The sequence below is a fragment of the Saccostrea cucullata genome, unplaced genomic scaffold, assembly GCF_032062105.1.
Source record: "Saccostrea cucullata isolate Sc308-1 unplaced genomic scaffold, CSIRO_AGI_Scuc_v1 ctg4371, whole genome shotgun sequence".
Taxonomy (NCBI): domain Eukaryota; kingdom Metazoa; phylum Mollusca; class Bivalvia; order Ostreida; family Ostreidae; genus Saccostrea; species Saccostrea cuccullata.
In genome coordinates this window covers 43,768-58,171 of record NW_026921528.1, presented here as the reverse complement: position 1 = coordinate 58,171, position 14,404 = coordinate 43,768, and the positions used below count along the sequence as shown (strand labels likewise).

Sequence of the window (14,404 nt, the reverse complement as noted above, 5' to 3'; positions counted from 1 at the left end):
ATTTTTTGTAAAAGGTCAAATTTTTAGGTAAAGTATAAGCTAGGTCAAATTTGGTGGTAGCAGGTCTGTGTAACACTTAACAATTCAAATTTCTAAAAATGATTTTGAGTTTTAGAATGTTAATAGATTTAAGTTCAAATTTCAAAAACTCAAACTGATTTGATATTATTGTAATTTTATATTTTAGTTCTCAAATATAAATTTTCAAATTTCCAAACAGATTTTAGAATTTTATGTTTTTTAGATTTTTTCCCTTAAATATTCAAAATTCAAATTTCCAAAAACAATTTTTTTATAGTATTTTAAACTTTTGAGTTTTTAACCTACCGTATCATGGTTACGTGTACGAATTGAAATGCATGGATCATGGATCCAGAATCCTTGACCCAGGGGCCATAGAATTCACAATATTGGTAGAGGCATTCTCGCTCATTATAACCATGTACTTAGTTTGTTTGTTTAATACCCAGGAGCAGAGAAGAAGATTTCCCTAAGAAATAAGAATCAATGCATTTTAACTATATAATCAATATAGCCCCGCCCTAACACTAGAACCCCTGACCCAGAGGCCATAAAATTCACACTTTTCTAAGAGGCATTTTTGGTCATTATAACTATGTACTTAGTTTGTTTGTTTAATACCCAGGAACAGAGAAGAAGATTTTCAAAGAATTAATGCATTTTCACTACATAACCAATAGAGCCCCGCCCTAACACCAGAACCCCTGACCCAGGGGCCATTAAATTCACAATTTTGAAAGAGGCAACCTAATTCAACACAATCATGCGCTTGTTAGTTTATTTAATGCCCAGGAGCAGAGAAGATTTTTAAAGAAATAATGCATTTTCACTTTATAATCTGTTTAGCCCCGCCCTAGCACTAGAACCCCTAACCCTGAGGCCATGAATTTCACAATTTTGGTAGAGGACTCAATGCTGATTACTATCATGCCAACAGTGTGACTGCTTGATGTCCAGGAGTATAGAAGAAGATTTTTAAAGATTGCGTTAATTTCAGGCCCCAGAACCATGAAATTCACAATTTTTGTTCCCCTTCACCCACAGATGCTTTGTGCCAAATTTGGTTGAGCGGTTGCAGAGAAGAAGCTGAAAATGTTCAAATGTTAACGCACGACGGACGACGCACGATGACGGACAAAAACGGATAGCAATAGGTCACCTGAGTGGCAATGTAGCGGTAATGTTGACCTCCCGTACAAAGATACTAGTATATCAGAAATGATTCAAGAGGCTCTTTTTGTTTGTACCAACAGGCGCTTGACGTTTTTAACCTTTCTTTTCATAAATAAAAATTTCCCCAGTTCTATAACAATAATTTTTATTTATGAAAGGAAAGGTTAAAAACTTTAAATTATAAAACCTGTTTGGAAATTTGAAAATTTAGATTTTTGAGCTAAAATATTAAATTTCAATATACCAGATCAGATTGAGTTGTAATTTATACAATGATTTTGAGTTTTTAAGAATATTAATAGATTAGTTCAAATTTCTAACTTTCAAAAACTCAATCTGATCTGGTATATTGAAATTTAATATTTTAGTTCAAAAATCTTAATTTTCAAATTTACGCAGGAGTTTGCGTACCTACATATGTACCAATTTTACCGAATTTTTCAGTAAAAAAAATACGTAATACATATAATATAAAATGATAGGTATTAAGTATTTTTTTTTAAATTCACTGAAAACTTCGGTACCAATTTTACCGAGATTTTCAGAAAATTAAAAAAAAAATACGTTATAATACATGTACCTATAATATTATTATTATAGGTATACGTATTTTTTTAATTTACCGAAAATTTCGGTAAAACTAATAGGTACGCGAACTCCTGTGATTTGAGAATGATTAAATAAACCACAGCTAGGCGCTTGTGGATTTTTGGCTTAAATCTGCACTTTGATATGAAGCGTTTAAAAGCTAACAAAGTTCTAGTTTGTTTGAAAATTCATATTTATTTGATATATTTTTTAAAGTTTAGTCTCTCATTATAAATTTAACTCATTTTTCTATTATAATTTTGAGAGGCAGAAAAGAAGATATTTTCATACGCCAACATTCCGCCAAAAATATAGTCCCTGCTAGTTTTCAAACGCAGTTTACCATTTCTATTTAAAGTTGTACAATTGTGATGAGGAAAGAAAAATGTGGTCTTTTAAATTCCTTACACCTCAATATATAAGATATATTTAAGCAAATATACTTTGAATGTTTCATCTAGTCAGAAACCAGAGAAGAATCTACCTTAAGCCCGGGGTCATATTTGGAGGGGGAGGGAGGGGGTTCATGTCCACAAGTACCTGTGATCAACGTGTAGGAGAAAAATATTGAAATCTTTTCTTACAGTGTATTTGAAATACAAAAGATAGACACTTATAGTCTAGCATTTTTCCTTTATTACACATATACAAATATCGTATCAATGAACATGTGAACACTAAATTCATTTGATACCGTGGTCCCTTCAGAAATGATGGTGTCCAAGAAAGGCCATTTTCCATCTTGTACAACTCTAAATAAGCAATTTTCGCAGATTCAATTGAAATTCGTTAAATTTTAATATGTAGGATAAAATCTAAAATGCATTTCTCTATCGTTTTAGCCCACCTGCATGAGCTATTTGTCCGTCGACTGTTGTTCGTTGTCTTGTTGCGCATGCGCAGTAGTCATCCTCATTGTTGTCACCTTTGTTGCAATTTTTCATCATGTTCAGCTCTAAATACGGTACGCGATTTCTGCAGATTCAATTGAAAATCGTTAATATGCAGGATGAAATTGTCTTCATCCTCATCGTTTTCACTTTTGTTGCAATTTTCTCACATTTTCCTCTTCTCTAGAACAACAAAGCCCTATACATATAGTCCTATTTATATGAACTTCAAGGTATTTTCAGGTACATGATGTGCAAAGAAGATGGGGGGATAAGGCGGGCAGAATGCCTATAGCGCGACAGATAAGAAGTGAAAAATTCAATCTCAACTACACCGTATATCCAAATTATCTAATATTAAAGTATACTTAATGTAAAATCTCTATAATTTATAAAAATCTCACAAAGACTGAAAATATTTGCCTATGAAAAAGTATACACAGACTTAAAGGAGAAAAAACGATCATTTTTTCATACTTTAACAAAATTTTTCAGTATGAGTGGGTCTTCGCTCCATCTTTTTTTGAACGATAATCTTAAAAGTTTGCGATATATAAAATAAATATTTTTTGGTTTACAAAAAATGGAGCGATGACCCACTATACCTTAAAAGTACACTTTTATGACAAAACATTCGCATCTTTCCGAGAAATAATTCAAGTCCATTAAGTCAAGGGTCATATCACAAACATGATTTAAATGCCCCTAATCACCATGTGCCATGTAGCATATAGTGGTTAGCGCTTTAGTCTCAAAGCAGTTATGATACTTCGGTATTTTATTGCTGGGTGTTCGGATCCCACGTATACCATCTAATATTTTTAGAACCGAAATTTCTTTAAGAGATTTATTTTCTCTCAGAAATTTTTTTTCTCGTAATTTCATAAATTTCAATAATGAGAGGTAAATTTAAATACTCAGTTTACATTTAAAATGTGATTTCTTAATATCTGACGCTCTAGGCATTCTGCCCTCCTTATCCCCCATCTGTCTGTCTGTCATGATCCTCTGGCATTCGATTAGGTCACAATAAGCGATCAAGGTGTTTCACTGTAATACATAGGAAATGTCGCATAAAATTTATCATGGTTATTCAGATGAATATTCATCCGATTTGGAAGTAGCTGCAGAACTGTAGCTCTCCGAAAAAATTATTTTGATAGACCGAGAGCTACAGTGCCACCTATTGAAAAAACTGTATATTTATTGCGCACAAAAAAGTGCGCTGTTTCTCGATTTTTTTCTCCATGTTTTTAAAACTGCCATCTCAAAATATTACTAACCGTGAGTTCCTATCATATTTTTCACTGTTTCCACAACATAACGTTCCTTATAATTGTTTTTAATAGCCCTTCTGGTCCTGAAATTGAGATCATCGAAAATTTCGTCTATTTATACTGCCATTTCGGTTTGCAGGAAAATTCAGCCCAACGCGCTTCGTTCAGATGTAAACTACGAAAGTAACTGATAGATTAGTAAGGACTTTGTTGAAATCTAGCTTTTTTTCGCAACTGAGGTCAGAATTTGGAAGAATTAATCCAGAACCGAGCGCACTTTTTTGTGCGCAATAAATATACAGTTTTTTCAATGGGTGGCACTGTAGCTCTCCGGTCTATCAATATATTTTTTTCGGAGAGCTACAGTTCTGCAGCTATATTGGAAGATACCTCAAATACATGTAGAAAAAGTGTAAATAATTTTTTAGCTGGTAATAATTGAAAAGGATTACAGCCTTTTGTTTATTCCGGCTTTTGTATAATTACGCAAGTTTCTCGCAAATGAAGGGAAGTTTATCACTGCTGTAAGCATCACTCCAAACGCCTTGTTTTCGAATCTCCAGGCAATTGGCCAATACGCCGTTATTTGGCTCCCCGGGAATCCAATTCGTAAAACTTAGTGATGACTTGGAATATTGCCAAACAAATACACCTTCAGTGACGTCATCACGACCTCCGGACCAAATAGAAGTTCCTTAAAAAAATTGTATGTACATGTATAATAAATTAATATTGATCTAGATTGCGTATGGGCGGCGGAAAGGGTAAAAAAGACGTTTATGCAAAACTAACAACTAATTTTATAAACATAATGAAATACAAAACAGACAACCTTAAAAACAAAATCAACAGACTCGTTTGCAAAACCAATAGACTCCGATGCAAAACCAACGATCACCAATGCAAAACCAACGATTATTCACTGAATTGTCGCTAGATGGCGTGCAAAAAACATACATTACCTGAATTAACGCTGGATGGCGCGGATGTTTTTCTACGTCATCATTATTTTTGTACTTTCATAGGAACGTAAAATCTCGCGAAATTATATATCAGGATCCAGTTGGCAAACCTCGGAATGTATGATAGAATATATTACCGGTATCGAAATCAGATACTAGTATACTAGTATATCGGTATACATATAACAGGGGATCATATACTATATAATACATTATACATGTATACCCATTTTTAGCTCACCTGAGCCGAAGGCTCAAGTGAGCTTTTCTGATCACATTTTGTCCGGCGTCCGTCTGTCCGTCTGTCTGTCCGTCTGTCCGTCTGTCTGTCTGTAAACTTTTCACATTTTCGACTTCTTCTCAAGAACCGCTGGGCCAATTTCAACCAAACTTGCTACAAAGTATTCTTGGGTGAAGGGGATTCAAGTTTGTTCAAATGAAGGGCCACGCCCTCATTCAAGGGGAGATAATTGGGAATAAATGAAAATTTGGTGGCATATTTTAAAAATCTTCTTCTCAAGAATCACTGTGCCAGGAAAGATGAAACTTATCACTGGAAACATCCTCAGGTAGTGTAGATTCAAGTTTGTTCAAATCATGACCCCCGGGGATAGGGCGGGGCCAAAATGGCCGACCAAAGATTTACATAGAAATATATACATGTAGGAAAATTCTTTAAAAATCTTCTTCTCAAGAATGACAAAGCCATAATTTATCATATTTATATGGAAGCATGCTCAGGTAGTGTAGATTCAAGTTTGTTCAAATCATGACCCCCCGGGGGTAGGGCGGGGCCAAAATGGCCGACCAAAGTTTTACTTAGAAATATATAGGAAAATTCTTTAAACATCTTCTTCTCAAGAATGACAAAGCCATAATTTATCATATTTATATGGAAGCATGCTCAAGTAGTGTAGATTCAAGTTTGTTCAAATCATGACCCCCAGGGGTAGGGCGGGGCCAAAATGGCCGACTAAAGTTTTTAAAGATATATATAGGAAAATTCTTTAAAAATCATTTTCTAAAAAATAGCAAATCCATGATTGGTCATGGGACTACTTTTGGATTTAAACTTTACAATAAAAAGCCATTTTCTACTTTTTCCTACCCTTAGTGCTCAGGTGAGCGATGTGGCCAATGGGCCTATTGTTATCTATTAGATTGACCCTGTGTATATTTTAGGGAATGACTAGAGTACTTTAAAATATAAAGAAAAGAAATTAAGGCAAGATGTGTGTGTATCCATATCTTTTTTTATGCTTAAAATAAGGCGAAGGAATGTAGGACAGCGATTACTCCAGGTTTGGGGGATATACTGTTTTCGGAGAAATTAAGAAAATCAGTAGGGGGCCTAGGGGCACAGAGCATGCAGGGTGAGGAGGGCGGAGGCCCCTTGCTGACATTGAGTTTGAGCATGCTTTTTTATGGCCATTTAGAGTGCATAAATTGCAACGCAGAACCATTTTCTGTGTTAGTTAAAATGTACATGGGGCAAGGCATACCATGGCAAAGATGCCATCACACCATGTACAGGTCTCATCCTTGTAGCCCTACAGTGTAAATTCTTTTACGGTTTCAACTATACTGAAAGGGAGAAGAAACGCATAGTGAACTTTTAAATAAAATAAAAACTATCCTTCCGAATATATTTTCCAGATTTATTATCAGACATTTTAATTCATGTTTAATCAACAAATTACCAAAATCTTATGAGACCTTTACTGAAACTCCATGAGTTATTGATATTGATATGTCGATACCCCCCCCCTCCCCAAATATCATCACTTCCTTTGCGCAAAAAATATCATCATCTCCCTTGCGCATCAGTACCAACCTTGATTATCCTCTTCCTCAGAGCATTTATCTTTTTTGTATTATATAATTCATATCTGTAAAGGCGCAGATCCTGTTTTTTTTTCTTTTTTTTTGGGGGGGGGGGGTCCATCCTAATAAAAACAATAAACACTAGTAGCGATCTATAAAGTAGCGATCTATGTGAGCAGATCAAAGGATCTGATTTTAATCAGATTGCTTCCTAAATTAACTTATTCTAAAATAAATTTAATAGACTTCATTTAGTCCTACAAAGAAAAGCAAAAATGATACAAGTACAATTTGTCAAGTGAATTTTCATGTATCAACAAATTGTGTAATGCATAAACACAATAAAATAATTTTATATGAACTTTTTTAAGAGTGTAAGAGGATTTTTTCCTTTCAAAATATTTTTCTTGGGGAAAAATACCAATATCTGCTACTGTTTTGTTGTAATATATTTACAGTCATTTGTAGATGTCTTGCTGCTCAATATGTTTGAATTTTGCAATGATGCTAATGGATGTTGATAGACAATTTCGCGGTATTTGGACCCGGACGACAATTAGCTTACATATATAGACTTATATAGTAAAAACATGTGTTTTGTTTTCTTTGTAACTTTTTTAAGAAAGATTCATTTCCAAAATATTTTTACCACATGGCAGAGCAATGTGTCAGATAAATATTCACATAAAAATGGGGGTGTTCAATGTGGAAATAGCTGGTTATTAATAAACTTCTAACGTCATGACCTCCAAATAGCTCTCGCTTGGCTTAAAAAGTGTAAACAAACCAAATGATCTCTCATTTCAATACATATTTCTGTGCATAATTTATGCTTGAAATGCACCTTGATGCATATCATTGTAAACTTTTTACATTAAACTTTTATTCTATACCTAGAAAGTCACACAAACATGTGAGCTGTTTTTATTTTTATCATTGAAAGGGAGGCATGCGAATTTCCTACATGTGCTACTTTTCAGCCTTTTGATCTTCACTCTTTAATTGTGGCCCTGATCCATTTACCTTCCTATGAAAGTACAAAATTAATGATGACGTAAAAACTTGCGCGCCATCTAGCATTAATTCAGGTAATGTATGTTTTTTGCACGCCATCTAGCGACAATTCAGTGAATAATCGTTGGTTTTGCATTGGTGATCGTTGGTTTTGCATCGGAGTCTGTTGATTTTGCAAACGAGTCTGTTGATTTTGTTTTTAAGGTTGTCTGTTTTGTATTTCATTATATTTATAAAATTAGTTGTTAGTTTTGCATAAACGTCTTTATTACCCTTTCCGCCGCCCATAATTGCGCTGTCCAGAGACTTCAAAGTAAAAGTCAAGGAGCGATTAATTGGAAAATAATCAAATTCCTCTGGTTGAGCATTTTTATTTCAGAACACCTTCAAATTGATACCATGATTTAAACTATAGAGTGTTCCAAGGAACGCATGTGTCGCCTGCTTTTAGCTTCTTTAAAGATGTAACTAAATCTAAGAGTGGACAGCTATTTACATGCTACTGGCAGATACAGTATTTCATGCCAAATAAATCGAGCATGATCCATGTAGTTCACAAATGCATCAAAAACTAAACATCCACACATAGTATCAGACTGTAATAGAGTCTGTCAATCAAAACATCGCTCACATGAGGAACTTTGATGGTGCCGTTCTTTACCAGATTTCCCCCCTGTAGTACCTATTGTTGCCCCCCCCCCCGCCAGGAGGTCATGATTTTAACAATTTTGTATTTACACTAACCCAGGATACTTCCACATAAGTTTCAGCTCTTCTGGCCTAGTGGTTCTCGAGAAGAAAATTTTTTAACGAACCCAACCTATTTTTGTCTTTTCTTGATTATCTCTCATTGCTAGGGGACTTGGCTCCGCATTTTAATTTAAACTCCCCATTGCCGAAGGATGCTTTGTATATAGATGGTTAAAATTGACCACAGTGGTTCTTGAGTAGTTCAAAATGTGAAAAGTTTACAGACGGGAGGACGGACGGAAACAGGTGATCAGAAAAGCTAACTTGAGCTTTCAGCTCAGAGGAGATAAAATATGATTCCCAACCCTCAAATGAATTATCACGTTGAAATCATTATAAATAATTATTTATCATTTTACATGCGTTAATATGTGTTTCAAAGTCTTTACATTCTTAGGATTCTACACGATCCGTGGTGGGATCCCGATCCTGATGAATTTATCAGTTTGTGTGGTTAACTGAATATCATACAGTTTTAAAGAACAGCTAGTATTTTGAGCTCATAAACATGTATAAATGTTATTATCAACACCCGCCACTCAAAATTCCAATGTCTGAAGTTATTTTGCCCGGGGTTTTCTTTGTAAAGTAGGTTAAAGGTCAAAGCCATGTGAATTGTAACGCTGGTATTTTTCATTATGTTTTATGACAATCAGTGCACATGCTAAATAGCATAGAATTATCCCCTTGAATGTCAAAAATACGCTGTATATTGGCACTTTTGTTTTCATTAAAATAGGTCAAACGACAATGTCGAGGATCAAGAGGTCACTATTCGGTAACCATGACAATTTACAAATGCTATAGTGCCAGGCAATAAATGTGCAGATCTCTTACAGTTCTTGAGATACAAGGTGTGACAGACAGACGCCGGATAAAGTGATCCCTTAGTGCCGCTCTGCTCTGCAGACGAAACAAGACACAAAAATATCTGACCAATCATTAATTAGGTAATAAAAAAATTGGTCGTTATACATTGAATACCTTGAATTCAATATACTTTCCATACCCAAACTTTGGAGAAATTTTTCTGTAATCCATTCATTTTCCCTTTGGTCACCGATTTCTACAAGATACGCATCATGTGTCTGGCAGGTCGCCTAAATTAAAAAAAAAAATATGCATTTAATTAAGGTTCATTATTCCACCGGGAAAAAGACAACTCCTCCGGAGTAAATGACTCCTATTCCCTTAACAGAGGGCACTGTGTTGTAAAACGTACACCAAATTAACCAGATTAACCATTTTTATCAATAACATTTTAATTCATTTTAATTTAGAAAATCTTAGAACCATTTCCAGGTTAGATTGGACATTCAGTAAGGCGTGGCATTCTCGGCGCTACGTAATTAGCGTCTGTCAAATGGCGAATAGATTCTCATTGGTTAAGAAATTAATAACATCAGGACTTTAAATTGTTGCTGACAACGATGAGACGTCTTTGCCGGACGAGACAACGTAATTGGTTATTCGATATTACGCTAATTGGCATTTGCCCGAATTTCTATCCCATGTATATTTCAACAGTGAAGAAAAGCTGTGTAAATTAAATTCAGAAGCTAATTATGTAACGTCGAGAATGTCACGCCTTACGGAAAGTACAAACTAACCTGGAAATGGTTCTAATTTAAAGATTTTATTTAAAGTGGTAACCACTAACCTGAATTATCAGAATAATGTTTACTTGGTAAAGCTGGATGAATTTTTAAGATTTTGTCATAAGGGTTAGAAGTTGTGCAAAATTTTGTGTACTGAGATTTATACATGTATATAAAGCAACATAAAGTCTCATATCTTAAAGACCAAAGAAACCTTACGATTTCTTTATATATTTTAGGGGTATATTATTTACGTCATTTCTATTCAAAATCAGTCAAAAAAAAAAATCAACCCATCCATCAAATTTTGTTTGTTTTAAGTATCCGTAATAATTAGTTATGCTTTACCTGGGCAACGTTCCAATTCGATCGAGTTTGGTTACAAAAGTAACAATGTCCGCTTCTCTCAGTCCAGCCGTATTCACAAGCTACAGAAACACAAAAATAAATCTCAATATTTTAAAGTGATTACAAACCCTCACACCCCCACAAAAAGACATATATATTATTAGCGATGTATTCTATGTTTGTGTTTACATTTTATTAGTCCTCTACCGGTGAAACCGGAGGGGACTATAGGTTTCCTCTGAGTCTGTCCGTCCGTCCGTCTTTCTGTCTGTCTGTAACGTTTTCGTTTCCACACAATAACTCGAGAACCCTTTGAGCTTTCGCAATGAAATTTTGCATAGCAACTCCCTATGGCTTAAGGAACACTATTGATTTTGAGGTCCAAAGGTCAAGGTCAGAAGTTCATAAAACCTGTCTGTTATAACACTTTCGTTTCCGCGCGATATCTTGAGAACCCTTTGAGCTTTTGCAATGAAATTTCACATAACAATTCCCTGTGGCCTAAGAAAGACCCCTATTAATTTTTAGGTCTAAAGGTCAAAGTTCAAGGTCGTAAATTTACACATTCTGTCTGTGTGTAACACTATCGTTTCCGGGCGAGGACTATTAAAATTACAATTAACTGGAAATATAAGGAATCATTGTCTGGGATAATTTATGCAAAACGGGCTTCGCCCGTTATACAAGTTATTCCATGTTTCCCACTATCGTTGATGCCCTGGCATACTATACTAACAAGCTAATTCACAGAATTCGTGTCCCCCGCTTAGGGAAAAAGTCGATCCCCCTGAAGTTTGTAGAATTTTGTGTTAAATGTATACATGTATACTGAAGGAAATAAAATACATGTATGTCAATATGCATATAAAGATTTGATTGCTTATTCTTTATTATGTGTATAGAAGATTTTTTTTATATGGAATATTTATCACACTGTAATTTTTTATAATCATAAATTTTTCATTTCACATGCTTAATACTATCATTTAGTAAAAAAAAAAAAAGTATTTAAAAAAAAAAAAAAGAAAGGTTCGACTGATTCATTCAAATTTTGTGGTCCTAAAACGTCACACTTGAGGCCAGAGACATAACCACTAGACCACGGAGTCGCTTACATGGAGTGAAGTATATGCAAACTGAAGTCACATACAAATGTATATATTCATGTTTTCATGTTCGGTATTCTCAAAATTTTACACAATCCATGGTGTTTGATTTATTTAGCCTTTATTAAACAGTTATAATAGATGTAATAAGAACATAAAGTCCGCCGAGAACCTGTTTTATCCGCAATCACTCTCCTCCTGCCCCTCCGCTAAAAATAGCCACCTGTAATACTACAAATACTACTAAAACAAACGGAGCGGGGCAAAATTTGAGAGGGGCGAGAGACGTCCTAGGGAGTTTTGGTATAAAATTACATTGCATAAGCTCAAAATCTTCTTGAAATATCGCCCGGAAATGATAGTGTTACACACAGATAGAATGTATAAATTTACGACCTTGAACTTTGACCTTTTGACCTCAAAATCAATAGGGGTCTTCTTTAGGCCACACTCAGGGAGTTGTTATGTAAAATTTCATTGCGATAGCTCAAATGGTTCTAGAGATATCGTGTTGAACCGAACGTGTTTTAACAGACAGAATTTGCTTTTGCAATTTTTGCTGACCTTGGCTTACCTTTGATTTTGAGGTCAAAATCAAGGTCAGAAGTTCATCCTGTCTGTTATAACAGTTGCTATGCTAAATTTCATTTTGCAAAAGAAATTTCTCGAACAATATCGTGTGGAAACGAAAGCGTTTTACAGACAGACAGAAATTTACACATTCTGTCTGTGTGTAACACTTTCGTTTCAGACGGACGGACGGACGGACAAACCCAAATTAATATCCCCCACTTTTCAAGCGGGGGACTAACTAGACAGTGATTCCTTAAAATTAATACACTGACAGGCTCCTGGAAGCCTATCATAACATTTGACTAGTCTTTATTAAAATAAATCTAGTTTATCATAGTAAATAACTATTATTGCCTAAAAGTAACTAGTTAATGCTTTGATACACTAGTATTGATAAAATCAGGAAAATATGGAACTTTTCACGATAACCTTTTTCTGAAAGGTAATGTTTTCACACTCCTAAAATTCCATTCCAATGATGTTTAAAACATTTCTTGTAAAGATACAATCATGTAATATTTTTGTTAATGTAAAAAATGCTAAGAGAATACGAAATAAAATACTAACTAGTAATTAGCAATAGCAATGATCACGTACCGTTTTTGATGTTGTAAAATCGCCATCCTGGACTTTGTTTAATGTTTAATCCGTAAAGAGAAATAATCATTAGATGACATTCCTTCTTTGCAAGATTATAACCAAAACCCTCACATTTAAGATTGAAAGCACATTGATACGTGCACATAAATTTATCTATCCCAGAAAAATTGGCGATAATCACCCCCGAAGATTCTGGGACAAAACTGTCCTGGAGAGAATCAGTCTGGAATAGAGATTTTTGTATGGTGTCTCCTGCCATCACACAAGCTGGAAGCACTGCTCCGAAAACTAGTCTCCAAATCTTGGGTACCAGGTGTACCGAATTTAATAACTTAAATTTCAACATTTATATGGGGTTAAATATATTTTCTGTGTATAGTATGTGTCAATCTCGAAGAAAAACTACCAGCTTTATGAAATCTTAAATGTTATATCCACATGACCCAGGGTGTCATCAAATTTTCAAATCCAACGTAATGATTAGTATTTCCTATGCAAAATTCAATTTTCCAGTTAAAAGAATCTATTAACTTTGAAGATACTATTTTGGTATTGAAAGTCATTAGGATATTTAAATATTAACTAACATTCATCAATAAAAATAAAAAAATTAATAGCGTTTTCAACATTTTTATAGCGGGTCGATTTTTCTATGTATTGTGTACGTCGTTCTGGTTGAAAAGCAACTCGCTTTATGAAATACACAATTATTGTTTGATTGCACCTCTTAAAAACGTTACATCCAAAGTGTCATCAAATTTTCAAATCCTGCGTAATATCTAGTATTTCCTATGCAAAATTCAATTTTCCAATCTATTATAACTTTAAAGATATTTTTGTGGCCCTGTGCTCCCAAGGAGCGAAAAGGAATACGTCAAAGGACAGAAAGTCATTAGGATATTTAAATATTAACAAACATATTTCAAAAAAATTAAAACTAGAATGGTTCTTCCAATTAAGCCATGCCATCATTTTCAAATTCTCAAATGGTTACTGGTGCAACTGCTATTTCTCAGAGTCGCAATTTCTGTCTGTCATGGTTACGTGTACGGATTGAAATGCATCGATCATGGATCCACTGGCTGTACTGAATTTTAATAGTGGTCTAGCATACTATACAAAAGGGTAAAACAAAAAGTGAACAAGACTACAGTTTTCACATTTGAGAGTTTTTTTTTTCAAATCTGATATCGACAAAATTTCGCCTAATTGCTGCTTATAATTATTTCTACATTTTACTTACATGTACTAGTAATAATATATAGAGTAGCTTTTGATTGTATTTCGAAGAACACGCCTTGATGAGTACCAATTACAAAAAAAGTGTCTGATTTTCATCATTGTTTTGGAAATGTTTTAAAACAATCCTTTCAGAGTACGACATTTTTAATGGTAAATTTTCCTTCAGATGCTGTTTCCCGGCCCCACCCAATTTTTGTCGCTTTAGGTCGAGCATTGACAAATTCCAGGATTTGGACAGTCAATAAGTTTGTTTTTTTTATTCATGTCATATTTATGTTATTTCACTAGCTAATGTGTTCATTATTTTGAAAAGTTGGCCCCATTTTTTTTAGTTTACAGTTGAAACCGTTGTTATATTTTTATACCCCCGTAATCGAAGACTTAGTTTTTGTCTTGTCCGTCCGTCTGTTTGTCCGCATAAAAACTTTGATCATTACT

General features: G+C 34.4%; 1 protein-coding gene across 1 annotated transcript; it reads right to left on the bottom strand.

Annotated features, from left to right (window-relative positions):
* Nucleotides 1-4,348: 4,348 nt before the first annotated feature.
* LOC134260205 (perlucin-like protein) lies at nt 4,349-13,075 on the bottom strand. The gene is made up of 4 exons (XM_062742791.1): nt 12,722-13,075; nt 10,446-10,525; nt 9,509-9,599; nt 4,349-4,643 (listed from the first exon to the last, which is right to left on the bottom strand). Exons 1-4 carry the CDS (start codon nt 13,068-13,070, stop codon nt 4,432-4,434), a joined length of 732 nt encoding a protein of 243 aa, XP_062598775.1. The 5' UTR covers nt 13,071-13,075; the 3' UTR covers nt 4,349-4,431.
* Nucleotides 13,076-14,404: the final 1,329 nt, after the last annotated feature.